A 26382-nucleotide genomic window follows, 5' to 3' on the forward strand; every position below is an offset into this window, starting at 1 on the left:
CTCGCGATTTCAAACCGGATCATGACCCGATATTAAACTTAAACTTAGGAACGTTTTATCGATTGAGATATTTGTTAACAGTTGGATGAATTCAATTTATTTATTGATTATCATGCTTTGGGTTATATCACTCAATTAACATAATGAAAAATAACATTGTGTAATTAGAATTTATAGCGATGTGCCCTATTTTTGTCAGCATACTGTGGCTGTTCCAATTGCTCCTCCGTTAAGGGCACTTTACTCGAAGAATAAGGCAGAGATATAAAAGCATTATTTCTATTGCACATTTTGTATTCACACACCGTTGCAGACCACATCTTTAAAAAAAATAAGATTCAATATACTGTAAATCTAGTACACGTCGGTGAATAATTCAAATAAAGTATGACTTATTTTTTTGTTCATCTTCTAATCATTCTTAAAGGAACAAAAACATATTTTATAGACGCGGCAAGAGGTGAGATTTCACTGGGATTATGCACTAACATAAAGTTAACTGCACATTCAATTATGATGAATTCTTTTTCTTCTACATATTGAACTTTTGCGGTACCTTTTTATGATTTGAACCTTCCTTCTTGGCATTAACTCAACGGCTAAAACTATTACGCCTATACATTTATATTCGAATCTGTTAAATTGTATTCTTTGATATGACACTCAAGACAAATTCACAAAAACATGAAATGTCTTCAAATGTCCTTGCAGTACCATTTTAACACAAAAAAATATATAAAAATTTAAAGTTAAACTGATCTGAACCTATTGTATGTATTTAAAGATTAACCAATCATGAGCTTAAGGTTTTGAATTGCATCTCACGATTATTGTTCGTCGAAAAGTTATCATTTATTTTTATTATTTTAATCATTTACAATATTTCTTTGCTAAATTTTGTTTTGAAATCATTCGAATGACTCAACATACACAGAGAAAGCTTAAATGGGTAAACAATTATTCATTTGATAAATTACATCAAGATTAGGATCGGAACAGGAGTTGAATAGCATCAATATTTATACTTTAATACAAAATTAATATTTGTTTTGCCTAGGACTAGAATGTTTCGACATCATTGGATGACGTAGTGAAACGATTCTATATACATGTACAATGGCATTCAGGTTTGCTCAGACAACTGACGAGAAAGGTACAAAATTAGAGAATAAGCCTATGAATTTAATTGTTATGTATTATCTTTTGTTGTTTTCATATCAATTTTTAGGTCCTCGACAAAACAAAACACTTATTAGATTTGTTACGGTTTACAGAAATTTGTGGTGTCGGTAAAGTCCAGAGAAGGCTCGGCTCCACATCGCCTTCTATGGACTTTACCGACCCCACACATTTCTGTAAACAGTCAGTAACAAACCTAATAAGTAATTTTGTTTTGTCATATAAAACAACAATTATTATAACAATCCAAAACATTTTACAAACAGAATAGAACACATGAGTTTATGATCAATGTGTGCCAACTTAATTGCCTAAAATCTTCTACATCAAATGATATCTAATGATATTCTACACGTTATATGTTCCCAAGGGTTTGGAAATCCTAGTACATGTATAAGCGCTGTTAGCAAACATCTACATTATTAATCTGTTATTCACCTGTCACTTTGTTATTTGTAACGGTACCTTGTTTTGGAGTAACAAAAACGTTTATATGCGCCATCGTTTACAATAAATTCGATAAATTGAAAAAAAAAATGGAAAAATTCTCTCAGTAATTATTTAGTTTTAACACATCAATACTGAAGAAAAAGTTGGGTGGTCAATATCGTTGGACTATTCTACATTTCAATGAATGGTTATTTGTTTATTTCTAGTTTGATACGAGGGGCCGTCTAAAATAATCGTGGATACATATAATTTCACTCTAAATAACGACGAAATTTTCAGAAACGTATCATAATGATATAATATTGACCATTTTTTTTATATAATTAAGCATATGTTTAAAAATCAAAGCAATGTACCTACTTTCATTGGTGTTGTTATATATTTAAATTCCAGTGTCATTGCCGGTGATATCAATATGTATCGATTTTGTAAGTTCAAATGCCGTATAATTGAGGTTTGAGCGGGGTTTGCTTATTCAGATATGAATATTTAATCGTATAATGACTTAAAAATATATAAATATAAGTAATAAGGAATAATTCTTTGAATATTATGAGGTGATAATTCGGTCGGGGCGTGATCTTATCTTTCATAAAGCTCTTCGGGCTTTTATTAGATTTGATCACACCTCGACAAAAAGTATCACCTTATAATACTCAAAGAATTAATATGCTTTATTTCTTAAATCAGTATTGTCTATACTGGCCGCATAGCTTTGTGTGACGTCTAAGGTATATCGACGCTTTTATATGTTGTTGTCCTCGCTTTGCCGGTGAGTAATATGATGTAATCACTGCCTGGCCAAAAGGTACAACCGCACACGTCATTACAAATCACGTGTGCCACTTGTAGATGAATTATGATGATCTCAAAACATTTCGATGGTTAACCGTTTTCTCTTTCATTTGTTTCGTATCTGTCGCTGTTTCACCCAAAGTCGACATAAATTGCGGGTAATTAAGGCTGCAATCGTTGCAGAAAAAAATCATACAACCTGCTAATGCGGGTTTAACTTAGTTATTTTCTGCAATGTTGTAACCTTCATATCCCCCATGAATTTCCAAAGAAAGCATATTAATGTGTAAATAAGTCACGTCAAATTGCAAGATCGCAAGATTAACTATCATTGAACCTAACAATATTTGTTTCATTTTATAATTAACGATTTTCAGATCATTAAAGAATTGCTTTGTTGACTTGAATGTTACACTTGCTCTAAACAGAGTACTAGACAAAAGCTAATCAGTTGCACAAACTACAAAAACAGATGATCGACATGCATGTCAATAAGTTAGTTTTATTTCACTACATTAATAACACAACAACTTAAACCAGCTGCAGCATTTACAAATGATTACATCGAACAAGTATTATTTCTTTCTATTTCTTACGGAAACTTATAGTTAATTCATAGCTCTATAGAAACAACCAGACTGAAATCTACACGCCCCGTTTATCGATTGGTCAAAATATACAGCGGCTGAGAAACTGACAAGAATATGACAGGACAGATATTGACATGCCCTGTTTATCGATTGGTCGAAACCTACAACGACATAGGAAAAATCACGGACTGCACGAAATAATCATGACGACGTCAGAATCAAACTCTCACAGGAGACGATTTGGCTGTTTCTTTTAGCTAACGTACTTACGTACATTAACAGTAATTAAGTAAATTTTACTTACTTTTCATAATCAATTTATCAATTAGCTTAAAGAAAGATGTTAATATAAACAATAAAATGCTTTCTTTGATGATTCATTCGGGTTATGAAGGTAGCGATCATTGCAGAAAAAAATACCATAACCCGCTAACGCGGGTTATGTATTTTTCTGCAATGTCGCTACCCTCATATCACGAATGAATCACCAATGCAAAGAACGCATTTTATAGTTTAAATAATGACACTAATAACTCTTTGCTAATTCAATGCAAAAACTTTATTTTTTGTGGAATAAATATTTTTTAATGATTAAACAGCATGTGTTTATTTCTTTTTCACCATTGTCAATTCATTGTATATATTAAATTTCAATGGTGAAAAACGCAAAAGAGATTACTTGTGTAACATTAAAACAGTGGATTAACAATTAAACCAAACAACTTCCATTTACAATGTTAAAAATTCAATAACTGTTTGTAGTGTCAACATTCCTGTCGTTACTTTGACAAATCCGCATTACTTTAAAACCACTTAATGGCTATTTATTTTAACTAATTTACTTTTTCATAATTTATCAGTGTCTAAATTTTTATCAAATATTATATTGATACACTTTTAACATGCATTTAAGTGTGATTTTTTTATAAAAAAAATGTTTACTTTTTTAAAAGCTTGGATTTAAACCTTTGTTAAGGTATCCATTTATTAATCGATTAATTTTTTTATATTGGCATTTGCGTATTTTTTGTTGGGAATTTTTTTTTAATAAATTCTGACGTTTTAAAACGAAAACCAGCTGATGCGATTATAACTCTGAACAAGGCGATATGAAGTTTAATCTTATAATTTCTTTTCTTTTCTTATTTGGAAAACTCAAAATAACTCGCTCATCCAAAGCGGAGAATGACTTTGTTTATGTGCAATCTGGTGTGACACAATCAAATGCATGTATTCTGAACGAGTTTGCAATAGATAACTCGACACTATCCGCTCGGTTACAATGTGGAATACCTTGTAATGCTCTTTTAGAGTGTGTTGGAGTGGATATCATAGGAAGGGAAACAAAACAGTGTCGCCTTTTGAGTGGATTTCCTGCTCTAATACCAACACAGACAACATCAGATGAAACCGCCAGATATCAGAAAGTATGATAATTTGTTAAATAATCTTTTATTTTAGGAATTTTTGCTTAGTTAGGGTCTTCCGTTTTCCAACGGAAGACCCTCTTGTTTTTCTTCGGTTTCTTTTTATTATTTTTTTATTTTTTATTTTTTTTCTGACTCCTTCTCGGCTTTATATCTCAAAAAGTTTTCATCCGATTTCAATGAAATTTTCAGAGCTTTTGTAAAGTTACCGTGCCTCAACGATGTCAAAGTTTCAGTATTTACGTCACTTCCGTTCAAATTTGGCGGCCATTTTTAAATTTAAAAAAAGTGATTTTGTCCGGAAAAAATCTCCGTTAACTTTAAAGATATCGCTTTGAAATTTTAACTGATGATAGATGTATCAATTCTATAATGTACTGGGGGGTTTAAAATTTTGTTCATCAATTTTGCTCAAAACCGGAAGCAGTTCCAATTTTTGGAAATTTTCATTTTTTTTAACAAATAAGACAATACTACAGTATTATAGAACTTGCCATGGTGAATTCAAATCTGAAATCTGTTTGAAAATCAAACAATGCATTACAGAGATATCGGGGTTTAAAAATTGATTTTTCCGGAAATTTTGATTCCGCGTCCTTGGTTTAAAAAATAGCGTAATGTTCAAAGTAAAATTAATTCGTACCAAAAATAATTGTTAAGTCGTGCTTGAACACATTCGGATTTTTTTTGTCAAGTCGTTCTTGAAATCAGAAAGGTTTTTGTTAATTCGTACTTAAAAGCATTCGGATTTTGTTAAGTCGTACCAGGAATAATTCGATTTTTTTTATCTTTTTATTTTAGTTACTCTTGTTGTTGGTTTAAGAGCTCTGCTTCTTACAGGAACTTCCGGCTTTACTTTCGACATTAACGGAAGACCCACTCGTTGCTTTGCAACGAGCTTTGCTCTAGTTTTTGCTTTTTATTGTTATTCTTAATTTTTAATAGTTATACGTCCAGTATTTTATATATTTTGTTTTCTTATAGTCCACTGGAAGCAGAGTTGGTAATAACACTTTTCTTTTTACATGTTGATTCATAAAATGTTAGTACTTGGTTAATTAATAACAATATAAGAAGTCTTTGGATATATATTAATGATCGTTAAATAGAAAAAAATGTTCAACAAAATAGTTACTATTCTTTAAGTTCTTTTATTGAATTCTGTTAAAAGGGATAATTAAGGTGTCAATAATATTATGCATTTTATTTTAAACCAAATATTTTCATCCAAGCTCAGTCCCGAGTTTTTGCTCCTCCACTTTCCACTTGATATTTCGATCATAATACCTTAGTGCTCAAACTACTTTAATCCACTAATATCAAAAATGCCCAGATTATCTTTTTTGATATGACCCCTCCACCGCTTAAGGCTTCAATACAAAACCCAAAATTATAGAAATCTACGGAGATATTGCATTGCATCAGCCAAAAAAAGAGCCCGGGTGATAACGTTGAAAAAATGTGCGAGGTATTCCAAACGAGTTCAAAATGGTGAAAAGATGTAAACATTTATCATTTTAAATCTCCGTAAGATATTATTTGTTTTCGTTCGTTTGAACTTTTATGAGCGAGAAATGATAATGTGTCAATAAAGATATCGGGGATATAATCCTGTTTATTGATTTCATAGGTATGTGTACTTTTATGAAAAACCATCAAAAAGTGATAGAAGCAGTAACTTGGGACAAACTATAATTGAAAAAAAAATTAAGATTATCATGGAACATATCTAATGTTATATGTGGCGTATTTGGAGTAAAATTTTTAACATGAGTTTCAGTTAAATGTACAACATGCTTCAATCTTATAATTAGACGTTTTACAAGCTATAGGCCCGTAAAACGTGTTCTTTCTTTAGTTATTTGTCTCTAAACTGTGCTACACGTTTGATGAATATTAATGTGATCGGCCATTTGTAACGCCACTGCGCATTCGTACGGGAAAACCTAGTATTGAAAACACGATGGAAGAACAGTTTGTTTACAAATTAGAATCACGTTTTATGTCTAAAATTAGATAATTCTTATATCAGATAATACCCGAAGCATTTTTATTCCGTTTTTCTTTAATGTAGAACGATATAAATTGCTTATTATTTGTAATAAAGATAAAACACTATTCTAGCATCAACGACACGGTTGATCCCTGCGGGATGCATGAACTGAGAGTGTTTATTCTTTTTTTTATTCCAACATTTCTCTAAACAAAAATCCACTTGTGGTTTATAACTTATAACGTAAGGACATGGAACACATTGAACACGTAAGAACCCTTCAACTTCATGATAAAAACTTAATTTAATTTGGCTTTAATTTCAATTCCATTAATCTACATGGTCTTTGATGACAATCTTCCCTTTGTTCATGTCCTTGTCAGGCTGTCTCTTTTTTTCTTTCTTGGCCAAATCTGTCAAACTTAACGGTATTACGGGTATACCTATCTTTCTCGTCGTCGCCATTGTTGTTGTAATAGACTGGGCGTAGTATTACGTGTCCGATTTAAGGCGGGGTTTATTCAAATGCTCTTTTATCGTGGACTCGAAAATAATTATCAAAATTTTTTCTTAATTTCTATATTTTTTTAACCCGATTGATATAAACTGCGTAAATCATTGTGAAGATATAATTTTATATAACATATTTAAATAAATAAATCAATCAAATATTTCTAAGCATAAAAAAATACGCCACATCTACCTTTAATTTAACCAAAATGACTACAAAAGTTAAAAAAAGGTGAAAAATGGAAGCCGATATATAAGAAGAAGGAAACAATTACTTTTAAAAATCACCATAAACATACAATAAAATACTTTCAAGTTGATACTCATAATCTAGGTAGAGTAATCATCATCTTAACTTACGTCTTACATCTCAATTTGAGAAAAAACGTTGACCTTATTGCTATGATAAAAACAATATCACAAACGCCGAATTCCATCATAAGAATACATAACATTTACAATATATTTGTTCCCTTAATTACTACTTTGTATGTTAGGGAAATTTGTAAAGAACCTATCACAAAATACACCTTTTTTGTAGGTACAGATTTTTATTGTGAGGCGCAATTAACCTGTGGGCAGATTGTATCTACCATATGTAATCAGGAAAATCATCAATGGATGGTTAGAATATCTCTCTCTCTCTCTTTCTCTCTCTCTCTCTCTCTCTCTCTCTCTGTGATTATTTTTTTGAATTTAAATTGCCACACGTTATATCATTCTTAACAATAATTTTCTTTCTCTGATCTTATATTATTACTAAAAGCTTATTCAGAGACGGTTTGATGGATCAGAGAATTTTTTGAGAAACTGGGTGGACTACGAAAATGGATTTGGATCTAGAGGGTCAGAGTTCTGGATAGGTAAGAAACTTAAGACAAAACTTAATATCAAATTTAACAGAACTTGTAGTTGAAAAGACAGTAAATGTGTATTGGCATACTTCTATTTAGGAAAGATAAGTTTCTCACAATCTTAATACATTGTTAAAAAGCATTGTTGTGGGCATTATCTAAATTTTCATTTTTTTTTATTCATCAAATTCTAAATTTGTCCAACGCTTCATTCGAAAATTAAAAAAAGATATTAACACTTACGGTGATTAAGCTTAATTTTAAGGAAATGCTGATAGATCAATTAATATATTCACCTTTTCTCAAATTATGTTTAGGTAACCGAAACATTCATGAATTAACAAATGATGGTTACACTTACCTTAGAATAGAACTGATGGACCACGACTGTATTTGGAAATATGCAGAGTATTCATACTTTTATGTTGAATCCGACAACAATAAATATAAGCTGCATGTCAATGGTTATTCTGGGGATGCAGGTACTTTAGTTAAGATAATTTTGAAATGATAATTGGTGACATTGAGAATCTTTCTACGCTTAATTAATACATAGCTTCATCTGTACTAATTTTTGAAATGTTATTATATTGTTTTCTACATGTTGCTCTTTTAAATATTTTGTTTTCATTTTTTATTAATTTTGCAACCAAGTATATCACCAATGGATTATGAACAAAATATTGTTGTTTTTTGAATTCTTAAGGGTTTTACTATCTTAATTAACCGATGCAATGACATGATATCATAGCATTAATTAAAAACCATTTTTGCCTCAAATAATCAGTTGCGTATCTTTTTTATGTCAAATTAATTTGATGATACTGTAATTATGATTGGGCAAGCTTCAAAACCCAAAACGAATGAACACAATTTGAACTATCTGCAATCGTTTAAAGCTATTATTAACTAAAGGCAAAATAAATTAAGCAGATGATTAATCATACAAAAGTGTAAATAAATACTTTCATTTAATAAATTTAATGCAGATTTATGAAATGTTTTAAATTTAATAAGAAAAATATGAAATCATAGGATTGTACAACCAAGTTTAAGTTATACTAAAAATGAAGTGAGATTAACGCTAAATGTACGATGAACATTTAGTGTTTGCCATGAAATATAAGTATACTTTTGTTTAAAGTAATGTTACTGATTTACAAATTAATCTATAATTTAGACCAAACAATTATTTGTTAAAGTGTTGCCATTAATAAGTAGACTTCCATATATATTACTGTAATAAGTAATTCGAAAAGTTTATCATTAAAAAAAAAATGCTCCCCATTTAGAAGATAACAGATTTTTTTTTTTTTTTACATTTTTTTCTTTATTTCATTTCTATTGTATGTTTCAGAAGACAGTATGTGGTACCTAACGGAATGTTCTTCAGTACGTACGACAATGATAATGATTATGCAGACTATAACTGTGGATTAAGATGGCGCGGAGGGTGGTGGTATCGTGGATGTCATAGGACAAATCTTAATGGAGATTACGGAAACAATGATTATGGTGAAGGGATCAATTGGTATCACTGGAAAGGTTTTTATTACTCAATGAAGGAAGTCAGAATTATGGTTCGAAAACCTTAAAGTTGATAGCTCTGGAGAATTCTTTGTTAATCTTGATTACATTATCCTAGTTCTCTTAAAATGATTTTTAGTGTTTGTTATACATGTATTTGCCTTTTTTTGTGTATTTAACGAAATGTTTTATGTGCAATTCAGTAAAGTTTTTCAAAGATTAAATTATCCTAGTTTTCTTAAAATAAAGATCAGTGTTTGTTATACATGTATATATTTGCATTTATTTGTGTACTAAATCAAATGTTTAATGTGCATTTCAGAAAAGATTTTTGATTTTTCTTAATAATATACTTATGAGTATAAACTTTAAAAATTTGTTTTCTATATTCGAGGCTTCTTTCTACATGGCATTTGTACATGTAATGAAAACCGCTATTTCTAACATTTTATTCCACATATATTAGATTGCAAGCTTAAAAATCGCCAATGCAAAATCATAAATGGGTTTAATTTATTTCTGCTTTGAATCTAATTACAGATACAGAAATCAGAATCTTTTAGATCTGTTGATATTTTGAAACCAAAACATATTCCAAGTTGAAAATCTTAGAAAATTTCATTAACTTTATTTGACTAAAAGGCAAACTTTTAAACGTTAAAATTTCCTTTAATTACACACATCATGGCATATGAGTTGAATCTTAAAAGTAAGTCTACATGTATCAGAAATCAGTGATACTCAAAAAAGGTATTATTATGAGTTTGACTTATTTTATATTTATTAGCTCACCTGAGCTGAAAGCTCAAGTGAGCTATTTTGATCACATTTTGTCCGTCGTCAGTCTGTCCGTCCGTCTGTCCGTCTGTATACTTTTTTCATTTTGAACTTCTTTTCTAAAACCACTTATCCAATTTCAACCAAATTTGGCACAAAACATCCTTATGGGAGGGCGAATATATATTGCAGAAATAAAAGTCCGATCTATATTCAAAGCGGAGAAAACTTTGAAACTGTAGAAAAAGGGGGGTGCATTTTTAAAAATCTTCTTCACAAGAACTACTGATTCCAGTTCAACGTAGTTTAGCATTAATTATCCTTATGGGAAGGAAAATATAAATTGCAAAAATTAAGGGCTAATTATGTTTTAAATCAGAGTTATTACGAAAATAATAATAAAGGAAAGGCGTGTTTCAATCAGTTTAATAGCTTCGGGTTCGGCATCCGGTAAAATGGGTTGGCAAGATTTGGCCTGGGCAAAACAAAAGATTGGCAGTTATTAATCTGCCAATCTCATTAAAATTTCAGGATATTTGGTTGACCAGTATATTTGTATTCGCTGTAAATAATGCTGCAAAATACTGCGTGTTTGGAATTGACGATTTCCGATCTGCCCCGGCTTTTATTTTGCCACGGCCCGGGTTTGCATACCCATTTTACCAAGACTCGTATTCCATACTTCTAAAACGAGGTTCTTTGTTTAAAGCAGCCATGACACTATATGATAAACGGGATTTGTTTGTTGTGCAACAGTTCGTGTACGAAGGGAATCTTTGAAACATGCAAAATACATTGGTGCCGATTTTGTGAAGTAAATTGAGGTTAAATATTTCAATGCGTTGACAGTTTTCACATATGACAGTGTTGTTAGCTTGTTGTGATTTTCGTTTCGTTTTCATTTATGCTTTGCGTTAACCTGGGAACTGTCGCTTGTATTTCCTGATTTTTACGTATCAAATCAAACAGAGACTTCGGTTAATCAAACAGTTTACTGTTTACCTGCGCAAATTAAGCAACATCTGATGTATTAAGAAAGAATTAAAATGCAATTCATTCAGGCTATCGGTAATTCGGTATCATATTTTGCGTAATGGTAGAATAATGCAATATGTTTTGTTGAGATGCTCGGCATTTTCTCGAGTTTATTCAGTTTAAATAGAGTTCAATATCGCTGACGGAAATATGTAGGTATATACATGTATATGATTCAATTTGAAAAATAAATTGTGTTATTTGTTATAGTACATGTTTCTTATGTTCAATTGTATACAATTTCTATTTACTTACCATATTTGAGTGTTAAGCTTCGAATTATAAGCAATATACAGAGATTTGCTCACAATTCTATCTTTGTACACAGATCTGAGGCCATTCATTTTTTTCCATTTTAAATGCCGAATAGGAAATACCAAGTTAAAAATCTTAAGCTGAATGTAATAAACTCATGTGAACAAAATATGACTCAAACCTAGCACAATTTTGAGCTCATCTTGCTTATAATTCTACGATTGACACTGAAATTTTGGTTGATCATTAGAAATTCTATATGAATTAAGAGTATGTTAAATACTTGTACACAACAAAATTAAAGAATGATATGCTGTATATAACTACTCTCTGGGGCCCCCTTTATACAATGAATAATGTGAAATGTGAGTAAATAAAAACGACATCGTTAAAACAAACGAAAATATTACAGCGGAAAATTATCCTGGTTTGTAGCCTTTTGTTATTTTTGAATAAAAATGAAAATAATGGGTGGGCCATAGTAAATAAGAGTGATGTGCCTGTCAATACGGTAACATTGATTTTTATAGCTCTTTAACATGTCATGTGACAACATTTTTCATTCAAGTGTATTCATCAATAAAGTGTGAGTAAAGTAATAAAAGTCACGAGTTTACGCGAGGTAAACAACAGTCATTTAATTATAATGGAGAAGACAAATTAAATTTTAGAATATTTTTAATTTGAGAAATTGAGCGCATTGAAGTGCAATTTTCTTCTTTACATATATACATGTAGGATTTTTTTGATAAAATACAATAACTATTGTATTTAAAAAAAAATACAATAACTAGTTAGTAGTTGAAAAAGAAAATGAACCTATATGCTCTCATATATTTTGATCGCTTTATTAAGTGGGGGAGGGGGGCAGAACGAAAAAACAGGGAATTAGAAGTTATATAACAGTGTACCCCTACCAAATATTTAGTTCTATATCTTGCGTAGGATTTTCTTGTTCTGTGTAAAAACAGTATTTCATGAAGGTACAATGTCGAAGATTACGTGTATGCAAAATTAAGTGTAAAATTCGAATACTTTACAATATTTATTTTTTTTTTGTTATTCTACCGAGGGCCATATGGCACAATATCTTTTGAACATCCATTGTTGCTCAGATGAGCGATGTGACCCCATGGGCCTCTTGTGTTATAGTTATTCTTAAAAGCAAATAAAAGAATAAAATCATAAACTTTAAGACCCCATACGAGTTGATATTTTACTGGGATTATGCAGTTTCGTATATTAAACTGCAAATCAATCATTTGGGAGATTGAAAATCTACAGTTTGAACTTTTAAATAATGATGATCCGTACTTTCTAGGCGTTATGCAGTATCTTAAAAGCTAATTAAATCCTATTGCGCGTAGACTTTTATTTTTGATTTTAATAACTATACTGGCACTGTACCAGTTATCGGCTAAAATTTAACGTTTCCTTTTCGTAATTCCTTATTTCTTGATATTTTTGGATAAAACATCACATACTTTAAAAAGTGAACTCCTTATTTATCAGTCTGTTAGTTTATATCATTATTTAGAACCCAAAACATCTTGTTTTGTGCTTTTAAGCACGCCCAAAATTTGCCGAGTTTTTATGATTTACTGTACCAGTTATCGGCTTCGTGATAATAACATAGTAAAATTTGTGTTCATGTTGATTTTATACTCTGCTAAATGTAGATTGAATTATGCCCCTTGTGAGGTCAGACTAAAGTATTCGGGGTCATAATACATTTTAAACAAAACTCATAAAATAATTCGTTTATTATCATACGGTAATACACCAAATCGTATACTATTCAATACATAATTGTGCAATCCGGCGTTCAATTGCGCTACGAATCTCTCGGAAATTCGTGAATTCCTTTTGTTTATACATGTTAAATGTATTGATTTCATATGTCAAATCAAATAAAGGGCTATAATAACGTATCAAAAAGAGGTAATATTCTATTTTTAACTTATTACGTCACTTCCCCCACTGCTGAAAGTGCAAAGATGTAAAATCAGCGGTAAACAATGATCGTTTAAGCTCATGTATAAAACATATTCAAGAAAGTTTTTAAGCAAACTTACTTTTCTTTATTCGAAAAAGACGACTGAATTAAAAAATCTTGGATTGTCACGTGCTATAAACCCGAACTCTCAATTTAGCCGATAACTGGTCTTAGCCGATAACTGGTACAGTACCAGTAGTCGTTGATATGGCACTCAAGGCAATTCACAAAAAAAAATTGAAGTATTTCCGTACCAGTACATTTTAAATACAGCGTAAAACAAAAAAGGCAAATAAAGCTAAACTTTTTTTCACGTAATAAAAGATTAAAAGATTTAAAGATAAACTTTATTTTTAGCATTTCATCCCACAAATACTTTTTGGACTTGCTGGTGATATATTTCATGCATGTACTAATGCTGTGAATCGGATCAGGTGACTTAAAACTAAATTAATTAAAATAATTTCTATTATTTAATAAAATCAGTTAATATACATGCATCAGATCTGTATGTACTTCACAAATAATCCATGTTCGAGGTTTATCTGCACCATCAATCGTATCAAGAAAAGAAATTGTTACAGAACACAGATACTTAAATGTGTGCTTCAATGAAATGTAAAAATAATAATTTTCATGTAGGATAAATATTAAATGATGACGTAAAAAAGGGTAGAAATTATGTTTGAAAGAGAAAAAGTCAATTTTACTTTTTAAGAAAGCAAGTTTGAAGCTACATGGAAAATTTGAGATATTTTGGAAGGCCATTATAAACAATGCATACGTTTTTGAAGCGTCAGGGAACTGCAATACGACTGTAAAAATTATCATAATTGTTCGTACTATTTAAAATCTTACTATTTTACGATATATATGGATACATTTCCCCGGAAAAAAATGTTTCTGAATACTTTACATCGAATTTCTCAATTATTTTTAAGTGTTAAGTGTCAGAGATAATGGTGTCTGCTTTGGTCCGAACGCTGCTTTATTTCAGTTAGCCAGATTGACTACAGAGAAGAGTAAATTAAAATCAACTCCTAAAAAGTAAATTTTTACAAATGGATGTAAGATTTTGACTGATGGCGATTAACGTATATATATAGGAAGAAAAGCAGGAGAGGAATAAGACCCACCTTTTAATGCACCAGCCAGCAGGCAATGGTTGGATTTAATGATTTAGTGATACATTACTTACAATAAAATCGGCACACTTTGTGTTTTAGATGGAAACATAAATGCTAAGAAATATAAAGAGATAATTGACACCCGTCGCTTCAGTACATGTTTTATCAACATATTACCTATTTCAAGATGACAATGCCCCCGTTTATTACCGGAACAAAATACTATGAGCATGGAATGGCCTGCTCGAACCCTGACATGAATATTATTGAAAACTTTTGGCGAAAACTTAAACAAGGTACATAATTTAAGAACAGTAATGATCAGGAAACGGCCATACACGTATGGGAAAATATCCGTCCTAACTTCATCACCCTTCTTCTTCACTCTTACAGGAACTTTCCACGCAGAATCCAAGCAGTTGTAAAGGCTTAAGCTGAGTGTCAAAATGATAAGGTATGATTAAACTTGTAGAATGCAGAAAATCATCGATGACCTGGTTTTTATCTACATCGCCGCAGTTTTGAAGTTTTACAATTACTAAAAAATGTTTTCTAAATAAACGGTAATAGCAATATTTTCCGTAAGAAGCTTTTACCCATTGATTTAATAATATGTAGATTCTTAATCTTTTATTTGTTTCGTATTTTAGATAAAACGAATATAAACCCATAATTCAAACTAATTTTTACATTTTACAAGATGTCTGCATAATGCATTTTGTTTCTTTTTTTATGGTTAAAGCTGAACTTATAAAAAAGAAGCATGGACCTTTAATATGAATTTAATACACTACTCAAATTATAATATTAGCACACTCACTTTCTTAGATACAATTGTTTGTACATAAACAAATAAAGAAAACTAAAAATCTGGCAAAGCATTAATATGATACAATCATGTTTAATCGTTGCAAACCCCTTTGAAAAGGCATAACATGAATTTTGATTGTCAATGAATGTTTTATATCTGTTGTTATGGAACAATTATTTGTTTAAAACACATCATTTGACAAAAGTAAAAAAAATATACGTTCCAATGTAGTCAAGGCAAGGATTTACTTCCTTAATAAATAATCATTTGAATAAAAGAACTTTTAATGTTAAAAAAATCAATATTAAATGTATATAGCCCTAACCTCAACGTTTACTCGATGTAAAACAAATTTCTTTAAAAGCTTTATATTGGCTGTGCGCTTCAACATTGTAAAAATATATATTGATATCAAAAAATGTTCACAAAAATTCACTTCCGATGAATGGATTAAGGTCGACTCTAAGCATATTTATCTAATGAAGTTTTTAAATAAACCTCTTTTCATCCATTAAATCACTTGAAAATTTTCATTTGTAACCTAGAAACAGTTACGAACTATAATTTTCGATCGATTTCTTTTTTGAATAGAGATTGAATAGTTTTCAACACATTAAATCGGTTTAAAAATATATATTTTAAATAAAATAATTATTCAGCTTTCAAGAAACTGAGGCACAATTCAAAGTTTTACATTTTCTTTTTGTAATTTACAATAACACACTTTTCATCTTACATGAGAATTCCTTATTATTATCAGCTTACAGTAACTGTTATTTGTTTCTATTTGATCATTCTTTTCAAGCTTTACAATTTATGCTTATTTTAATCATTACTAAATTTGCATGTGCGTTATAAAATATATACGTTGTCATTGTTGATGTCTAAATTAACTTCAAATATAATTGATTTGCATTTAATATGGTGCACTGGACGCTATTTCATTAATGAGTGTCTGCATTAAGCAAATATTGAAGAGTCGCTCAGTGCATGCATTAGACCATGGTAGAGTCGCTCAACACCTGCATTAAACGACTGAAGAGTAACTCACGTAATGCCTGCATTGAGCGACTGGAAAATCATAATTTTCATTGAACTGGATTCAAAATTCAATTGCTTTTGTATAGAATTTGTGTTCGAAAAAAAAAGAGCACGCATTTACACAAAATAGGTACGACAATGGGTTTCTTTGTTTTCTTTTTTAGGGTACCCAGTTTAAAAAAAAAATGAACGAACAATTCATGATTTACTTTAATATTCAGTTTAAGGTTATCTTTTTTTTAGTTTTAATTATTTCTAGGTCTAATTCTAGATCTGCTAGATACACAGTGAACATGTTAAAGACAAAAATACTCTCAATTGCCTTTGTTACATCGGGCGGGATATTTCTGCTTTGTTTATCTAAACATAGTTTTATTCGTTTGTGTATATCTAACTTAAGTCCAACTTGAGAAAACCTCTGGAACTAACACAGAATATACAAGATACAATACAATACAGCAAATATTAAACCAGAATCTTTTAATAAAAACACAAATAATCCCATTGGATTGATGACAATCTTTAAACACAATTAATACAAATTCCTCTTACATTGTTTAATGGATTGAATACAATCTTTAAAAATAAGTTTTTATACAAATGTCATTTACATGCTTAATTTTAGATTTTTTGTTTGTTTTGAAAATCATTCTTCTCTAATAACATTTAAGAGCATCTGTATATTTATAACGCGAAATTTGTCAATCAATATTATCTTTAAATGTGGTCTGACACAAGAAATATTTGTTGACAATTAAAACAACGGTGAACATTTTAACCAAACAAGAAAAAGTGTTTTGAAAATCATTAGAACATTAACGGTGTATAAAGTAAACGTCCTTGAATTTACTTTTATTGTAATACACATTACTTTAAAAGCTTTTGATTGTTTATGCTTTTTAATTTATATTTTACTCTAAAATGGGCACTTTTATGAAAATATTTACCAAAATAAGTTTGTAAAGGCTTAACACTTCTTTTTTCGTTCATAGAATAATTTTTTAGTTTTAGGATATTGCTTAAAAAATTGAATATATTCTTGAGTTTTTCAACGTGCTGATGAGAAATAGACGTTTCTTTAAGCCGACATGAAGCTACATCTGATAATTTGTGTTTTTATCTTTTATGAAAAAGTTCAAATTAGTCGTTTATCAAAAGCAGAAAACTACTTTTTCGTTGTGCAGTCTGGTGTGACTCAATCGAATGCATGCATTTTGAAGGAGTTCCCAGTAGATAACTATACAGATCCTATGATACACTGTGGCCTGTCTTGCAATGCTCTCTCACATTGTGTTGGAGTCGATATCATAGGAGACGAAACAAAAAGCTGTCGCCTTTTGTATGGATTTACTGCTCTAATACCAACAAATGCGACATCAGACGAAACGGTCAGGTATCAGAAGGTATGGTCCTTTATTCATCTATATGTTTAAATTGAATGGGATTATGTCTTAATTTGAACTATTTGATTGATTAATCTTTTTGTTTTATTGCAGTTCACTGGAATAAATATTGGTAATACAACCATGTTTTACAATTTAATTTATTAAACTATTGTAGTTTATTCTTAACAATATATCAAGGCGAACTTAAATAAATTAGAGCATTACTTTTACCTAATTAATCAAGGGATTTTTGTAATCTGTTTAAGGTTGAGGTTGATTTTGTACATCTTTACCTAATTAGAATTTTTAAAAAATATCATGGAATAAATGTCATCTACTGCAATGCCCGTACCAATTTGAAAAAAAAATGAATGTATATTGATATATATATATATAATTATATATATATATATATATATATATATATATATATATATATATATATATATATATATATATATATATATCTATCTATCTATCTATCTATCTATCTATCTATCTATCTATCTATCTATCTATCTATCTAACAATGCTTAACACATGATAGGAGTTGAACATTTAAAAAAAAAACCCGAAAATATTTTTAAAAATTTGAAATGACAATAAATATACAATGCTCTGTGACAGAATAAGTATCAATCTTATTTACAACATTAAACTAAAGTTTGCTAAAAAATTGCCCTTAAAAAAAAGACTAGTTATTGATAAAGATATCCTAGTGCTAGAAAGAATGACAGCCTACTAAATAAGTATGTTATTTTGTTTTCAAGTTTACTATTTACTTTTTCAGTTTTTGCTTTTTTTTTTTACCATATCAGGTGATGTTAATGTTCACACATGACACATATGCTGTCAATACATATATTACAGTTTAAGTTTATAAAACTAACCCGTTTTATTTACCTCTGTATTATTATTTTTTTAAAAACCACATTACTAAAGTGTTCAGCATCTTTTATAGTGACATACTTATATACATGTATAGGCTTTTGTTTACCAATATCTTTGTCTATTGTCCACACAATTACTAAGTTGTATGCTAAGGCACTGTTTTAAAGAACCAACGATATAACATACTTTTTTGTAGGAACAGATTCTTATTGTTCAATGCAATTAACGAATGGGCAAATCGTATCTACCATATGTAATCAGGGAAATCATCAATGGATGGTTAGATTCTCTCTCTCTCTCTCTCTCTCTCTCTCTCTCTCTCTCTCTCTCTCTCTCTCTCTCTCTCTCTCTCTCTCTCTCTCTCTCTCTCTCCATGAATTAGTGTTCAACAGAAAAGAATAGAATTACAGAGAGAATATTTAAATTGTGTGATTTTATAGTTGCTTTATCAAACGAGGTTGAGATGGTGTATATATTCACGAGGCTTGCCGAGCAAATATTACTTTTCAAATTACACAATCATAGATTTCCTATGTATCTCATACGATTTGATTTCTATGGCAAGACATTCCTTTGAGACACTCCTTTAAATGACAAGAATTAATTTCATTTAACAACACACTTTAAAGTCTGTGTTTATTTTTTAAATTTAAATCTTCGACAGAATTATTTTAAATCAATGTTTGGTAAGAAATATAGTGATAAGGAATATACAAGAAACTTTTTTTCTAAAACTAGCTCAATGACGCGTTTAATCATGGGACTGTGTTTTAAATTGTATTTGATAAAGCACCACCCATTGATAAAGCAAAGGTCTATCACACAGGTAGTTAACAACACATGTGTGAAATAAACTTTATATAATACATGATTTATATTTTGTTTGGTTTGATCTTTTTTATCATTTGTAAAAAGCTCATTCAAAGACGGGTGGATGGATCGGAAATTTTTTTGAGAAACTGGGCTGACTACGAGAACGGTTTTGGATCAATAGAGTCAGAGTTCTGGTTAGGTAGGATACTTGTGAGAAAAAAAAACAAGTACTGTAAAACGAGAAATTTTTGTGCAAACGTTTCTTAGTGCAAACGCATATTCCAATATCCTAGCACATTAACATTTTTGCGCATGCACCTTTTATTTTGAAAAAGGTTTAATTCAAATGTTCTTGTTTAATCCACTGTTTCGCCCTTTATTTCTGTGTTCACTCAAGCATGTGAACACAACGACTTTGATTTCTAGCGGTCGTTGAGAACAGTACACTTACTTTTGTCGAATTCATCATTAGATAGATATAAGCTTATGGCTTCAGTTTTTGTCGATGGGGTGTAATTTTGTTTGTTTTACAAGTTTGAGCTATCAGACGTTGGATTTAATGAAGCAACTGTGATAACAATAGTCGACTTGTTAAGCTAAAAGGGAAGGCTACCGCATGCTACCAGTGAATTTGAATCGACGCCCTGGACGAATCTTCTTCACATTAAGTTTATATCTAAATAATGCAAACAGAGATAATCCTCTTATTAATTTTATATCTGCTAATTAAAGAGCTAGAAAATGATCAATCATGTATTGTAGGGATGAAAATTTGCCACGCGTGATCACACTTTTAACTCAAGGCGCGAAAATAAAGCAGTAGGGAAAGAAGCTCAACTTTGAAGAAAGAAAAGGTTATTGGTATTGCTAATGATAGATAATAATTAACCAAAAAAAATTTCAATGAATCAATTTTTAGGCAGAACTCGATCTCTAATATTGTATACTTGTAGAAAAGTGTAGACAAACAGAATCGATTGTCGAAATTTACGTTAGCGCGCATTTCTTCTATTAAAATAGGGATGAAGTTATTATTTTGTAACTTTAAAAAATTTACAAAAATGGAGATCGTTGAGGCACTATTAGGCTATTCCAATTTTTTCCATGTTTAGCGTCCGCGGACGGATTGGTTTGAGATATAAAATGAAAAAAAAAAACCCACAATTTTAGTTCAATCTGTTAGATTGCTTGTTTTAAATGTCGGGCTCAGGATCGCATTTTTTAATCCAGATCAGAAATCAAATATAACAACATTCAAAATGGCAATCATATTGTAGGTATTTGATACAAAGTGAAAAAATATACATCAAAATATATAACAAATTTTATTTTGTTGCACTTTTAAAGTTGTGTTTTATTTTCTAAGGTTTGTGTTTTTTCCTGATAGAAAGATAGGTTTTTGAGTTTTGGGTGGACGCTAAACAAAGAAAAAACTTGCAATGGCCTTAACATAAGCGGCAAAAGATGTGCAAGTTTTAGAGCGCCATATTTTATCGTTTTATAGTATCTTATTTTGAAAAACTTGTAGCTGAAAAGCCAGTAAATGTTAGATTTATTTAGTTCCTTATACATGTAAAAAGTATTTTGAAAAATTAATACATGTTAAAAAGTATTGCTGTGATAATTTACTAGATCTAAGCTAAAAATTGATAAAAATTCAGAAATGTAAGTTCAATCCAGGAATATAAATTGTTATCATAATAAATAGAATTGAATCAATTCCTAGTCAACTATTTAAAACATTCACCTTCATCTCAAAGGATATAATGTGTTTACATTTAGGAAACAAGAACATCCATGAATTAACAAAAGATGGCTACACATATCTCAGAATCGAAATGATGGACCATGACTGTGTTTGGAAGTATGCAGAGTATTCGACCTTTAATATTGAATCTGGCAGTTCCAAATATAAACTGCATGTCAGTGGTTATTCAGGGAATGCAGGTACTCGCTCACTCACTCACTCACTCTCTCTCTCTCTCTCTCTCTCTCTCTCTCTCTCTCTCTCTCTCTCTCTCTCTCTCTCTCTCTCTCTCAATGTTAAATCGGTTCTGTATACATTTTATATTTTCAAACCGAATTTTTGAAAATATCAAACCAGCGGTATTGTTTTCATTCAAATGCTTTGATGTCCATCTTCTAAAGTTAACAACGCTGAATGTACCGCGCATTTAAAATTCGTTCATTGAATTTAATGTTGATTCCTAACATCGATCAAGACAGAAGTGTTTTTTTTCTATACATGTGAAGTTATGTTACATGTAAATTCTGTAATACTTTATGAAATGGTAAAATAAGGTTAAAGCTGAGTAACTTTTAGGAGACCACATTATTTTCACTGACTTCCTCAATAATAGTTTTTGATTTCTATTATTAGGCTTATCGTTTCACTCCCCCAAATACCTGAATGAAGCAAAACTGATAGTATTTTTTTCAGTGTTACTTCATTCAGGTATTTCATACGGAAAGATTTTAAACTCACGTTTAAAAAAACCTTTAAAAAGACCCAACAACATCAAAAACACTGCAATGGTGTTTTCGATAGGAACAAAAAACTAGTTTTCACCTTTAATCCGAGAAATTAAGCACATTGTCATATGTTAAAAACGAATACACAGCGTATTATGTTATCCAATGATAGACAAGGCAAAGCAGACTGAAGTCTAGGCACATACAATTAAAGAATTCTTGTGTTATATTATAATCTACTTAATCGCAAATAATATTGCAAATGATATCATCGATTTCAAAAAAGTAACAATTTTTATTTTGCGAAAACTGATAAAAACGACAACAACACGTTGTTATTTTCTTGGATTTATTATCGCTTATATATGTTATATATAATTTTATTGCGACTTAGTCTACACTACGATGCAGACGTTATTATCATAATGGTTATGCATTCGTTATTAACGACACTTATGTTTGATGTATATGCGAAATATAGCAGTACGACCTGTCTTGGACAATTCAAACAACTTGTCAATTCTTTCAAAGCATACAACCACTTTTATTTTCTATTGATTGTAAACAGCACTGTTAAGGTCTGTTAAGGTCTACTAGGTAGTAGAGGGGTATAGAAAGTTTCGGACTCCACACAAAACAAAGTCCGACAAATATAATGCTAAAAAGTAATTTGACATTCATTTCTTTTGTCTACGGCTGTATAAAACTACAATAAAAATTATAATGCAACTATAATGTAACTCTGGAGTCAAATAATTCCAACATCGTTAATTATATACAACTTACTGATCACAATGCACTTGTAGATGTGACGTCGTATTGAACATATTGACGCATAGTATGTGAATCAATCATTTGTATGCCCCCCCCCCCTTCGAAGAAGGGAGGGCATATTTCTTTGCTGCTGTCTGTCGGTCGGTCTGTCGGTCGGTCCACAAACAGTTTCCGCTCATTTTCTTTGCAGAGGATGAACATATTGAATGAAATTTGGTTTACAGGTTTATCATAATAATATCTACGTCAAGTTTGATATTGGGTACGATCAAGCATTTTCGACAGAGATATAGCCCTTGGACGTAGAAAAATTCCAGTTATTTGCAGTTTCCGCTCATTTTCTTTGCAGAGGGTGCAACTATTGAAATGAAATTTGGTATACAGGTTTATCAGGATAATATCTAGGTCAAGTTTGATTTTGGGTATGTTAGAGCAATTTTCGACAGAGTTATGACCCTTGTACGTAGAAAAATTCCAGTTATTTGCAGTTTACGTTCATTTTATTTGTGGATGTTCCCAAGTGAGGGGGTATAAGTGTTTCACAAACATCTCTTGCTTTAACGAGGGGTAATGCATTTTAAAAATAATGTAGTATAATCTTCAAATAATTTATAATTATATGCGATATTTATAGAATGTATCTATTTTTTTTTACCAGTCTGAGAGTATTTAGTGTACAAGTTCGTTGAGTTTGACACCTATTTCAATCCCTTTTCACAGGGTCATACATTTTACAACTTTTTTTTCACAATGTGAATATAAATAAAGAGAATGTTTAATTTATGAAAAAGTGCTACGACATAAGACCATTTTAAGTGTCATACAAAGTGCCAAACCAATTAGTGTTGTTTTATTTGATTTCAAATTTATATCATAATAAGATAACAGGTAAATATTGTTGTCATAATAGACCTATAAATTTTAGAGCGTACATATGCGATGCAATTTTTTATTCTTCAACTTTTCAAGGCTGCATACTTACTTTTATTTCCTTTTTTACTATAACTGTAAAGTGTGGTTTCTGCATATAAAAATGTCCGTTCAACCTAAATGCTTTGATTTAAAAAAGCAAGCGGTCTTGACTCTTTTGATTGATGTATTTACTCCAGTACCAGTTAAGGAACGATGAAACATAATATGGCGAACTGATACTTTCATGAATTTATGTCAGCTCAGCAGCTAATTGTAAGCTATTGACTTTATGTTTGTTAAAAATGTTGATTTCATGGTATCATGAAAGGTACTTTCTCTGACAAGCAGATTAATCGATATTTTAAACCATGTTTGTATTTTTTGGAAATGTGAAGTTACATATGTGGGCTTTGTGGTATTAGAGTTGCTTCAGATCTAGATGTTTAGTTAAAACCCTTTAACTTTTAACCATATGTCATTTAAACTAACTCTACTTTCTTTGCGAAATTTCAAGAAAGTCGACCGTCTGATTCTTTTTAAGGACCATCTCAAAATAGAGGTCAGTTTACAATGATAGGAATATATATAAAAATGTAATTTCCACACTTCGAAGCAGATTAAAAAATACTAGAATAGTTTTTTTTCTCAAATAGTTATATATGATTAGTTATATTATTTCCTACCTTCTATGTAAAAAAAAAAACCTTAATTCTACCGTCTGTTTTTTTAGTTGGGGGCTATCTCAAAATTTTAAAATGCTCCAAATTTTGCTATTCATTTAGAGCATTACAAATGAAGATTGGTATAATTGATTCATTAAAAAAATAAGAAAAATGTTATCGAAGATAGCATCATTCTGTGTATAAATTTCAGCGGCATTCGATTTTCACTTTTTGTGTTATGTTATTGCGTATAACGTACTCCTACAAAGCTTCAATCTATCACAACGGCATGAAAGGGCAGAGACAACGTTCCCCTACCGCACAACGGAAAAATCGTTTAAAAATTAAAACTTCCTTTAAAAATCTAAAAATACAACTTTATCTGTATTTTGTGTATTGTGTTCCATTTTATTAAGGAAATCGAAAAATTTCATAAGAAGAATAAATCCACTGTATTATACTAGAATGCGCTAAAACATGCACAATAAAAACTAATGTCGGCTTCTTTAAGCAGACTCGATAGTCTTGGTCATTTTGAAATTGCTTGATTTTCTCTAAAAGGAGATTTTCATATACAAAATTTAATATAAAAAAAAACAAATGTTTATGGTAAAATATAATGATTTTTACTTTACTAAATAACAGTTTATAGCTAACAAATGTTATCTTATAATTTTAGGTAGATCTGATGATTAATTAAGTGACCATACAGCCTCCTTTAATGAAAATAATACTTTTTTAATATTTTTCATTGTCATCCCCTATTTCAGAAGACTGTATGAGGTACCATGACGGAATGTTTTTCAGTACGTTCGACAATGACAACGATAATTCGTGGAAGGACTGTGGATCAGGTTATTGTGGAGCATGGTGGTATAACGCATGTCTCGCATCAAATCTAAACGGGGAGTATGGGAACACAAATTATGGCCAAGGGATCATTTGGTATTACTGGAAAGGTGCCTACTACTCAATGAAAGAAGTCAGAATGATGGTTCGAAAACCCTAGGAATGAAAGCTATAAAGGATCCATCAACCAATCAAAGAGCGGTTCTATCTTTTAAGCAATTACCTTATTAATATTCAGTGTTTGCTACATGTATATTTATTTGTGTAGTTAATGAATTAAAAAATGTTGAATGTGATAAAAAAATATTCTGATATATGCTTTAATTTCGTTACAAAAAAGGAAAAGGAAAGGTGGAGTTGAAGTCTTATATGATTTGAATCCAGTCTCACAGCTGGAAAGGGAGTAAAAGTCGGACTGCCATCTTTCAAGCAGTTTGAATTAAAACATTCTTAATCAGTTTAATGAGTTTCCAAGACTTGCAACTTGCCCATTCAAAATTACATGTATTGACAAGATATGTTTCACGTTGATAACTTGAGATTTTGGAACAGCAAGATTTATACACCCATCGCAAATAATGCGTTAAAAGTCTTTAACGCATTTCTGCTTTTAATGAAATAACAATAACTGTCGCATAGAAACAGATGTATTTCAATTTTCATATTAAGTTACGTTTTTTAATAGAAACCTTGTATAGTTTTCAACATAATAATTCGGATTCAAAGATTTCAATCTTTACAATATTTATATATCTTTTATTTTGCATAATTTCAACATTTGATTGTTTCTCTTTGTAACTTATGGATATAACCTTTCTTTTAACATTGAATTTCATGACTATCTTAGAATAATCGTGATTATATTATATAGTATATTATCGCCTTTTTCAAAGCTTAGCTTATTTAGCAATGTTTATTTCGCAGTTTATCTGACTATTTATCTGACTGCGTATTTAGTTTTTTTCTGTGATCGGGTAGGGTGAACCAAAAGATTTTTATATAAATATTGGCCATCATCGAGTCTATATTGTGTCTACATTGTACGCCTTCTTTCTTATTTGCATCGTCGACATAGTCACTCACAATGATGATAGGCATCGAGTCGACATCGTGTCTACATAGTGCATTTTTTATCGTCTACGATGTCGACATAAACATTGCAATGTCGACAATTTCTGCAATGTAATCGTCAAAGAAATGTCGGCAATGTCGACGATATGATTATATTTGATATGTGTTCAACATCGTCTACGGGGC

At 30.5% G+C, this 26382-nt stretch overlaps 1 protein-coding gene and 1 pseudogene across 1 annotated transcript; both read left to right on the forward strand.

The window, feature by feature from the left end:
• The first annotated feature begins 4120 nt into the window (after positions 1-4120).
• LOC128164184 (ficolin-2-like) lies at positions 4121-9611 on the forward strand (annotated as a pseudogene).
• A 7844-nt stretch (positions 9612-17455) lies between these two features.
• LOC128162469 (fibrinogen-like protein A) lies at positions 17456-25285 on the forward strand. The gene is made up of 6 exons (XM_052825697.1): positions 17456-17770; positions 17864-17882; positions 18840-18922; positions 19559-19655; positions 21239-21403; positions 25047-25285. The coding sequence occupies exons 1-6, from the start codon at positions 17456-17458 to the stop codon at positions 25283-25285; spliced, it is 918 nt and encodes a 305-aa protein (XP_052681657.1).
• The last annotated feature ends 1097 nt before the right edge of the window (positions 25286-26382 follow it).

Source organism: Crassostrea angulata, chromosome 9 (genome assembly GCF_025612915.1).
Source record: "Crassostrea angulata isolate pt1a10 chromosome 9, ASM2561291v2, whole genome shotgun sequence".
Taxonomy (NCBI): domain Eukaryota; kingdom Metazoa; phylum Mollusca; class Bivalvia; order Ostreida; family Ostreidae; genus Magallana; species Magallana angulata.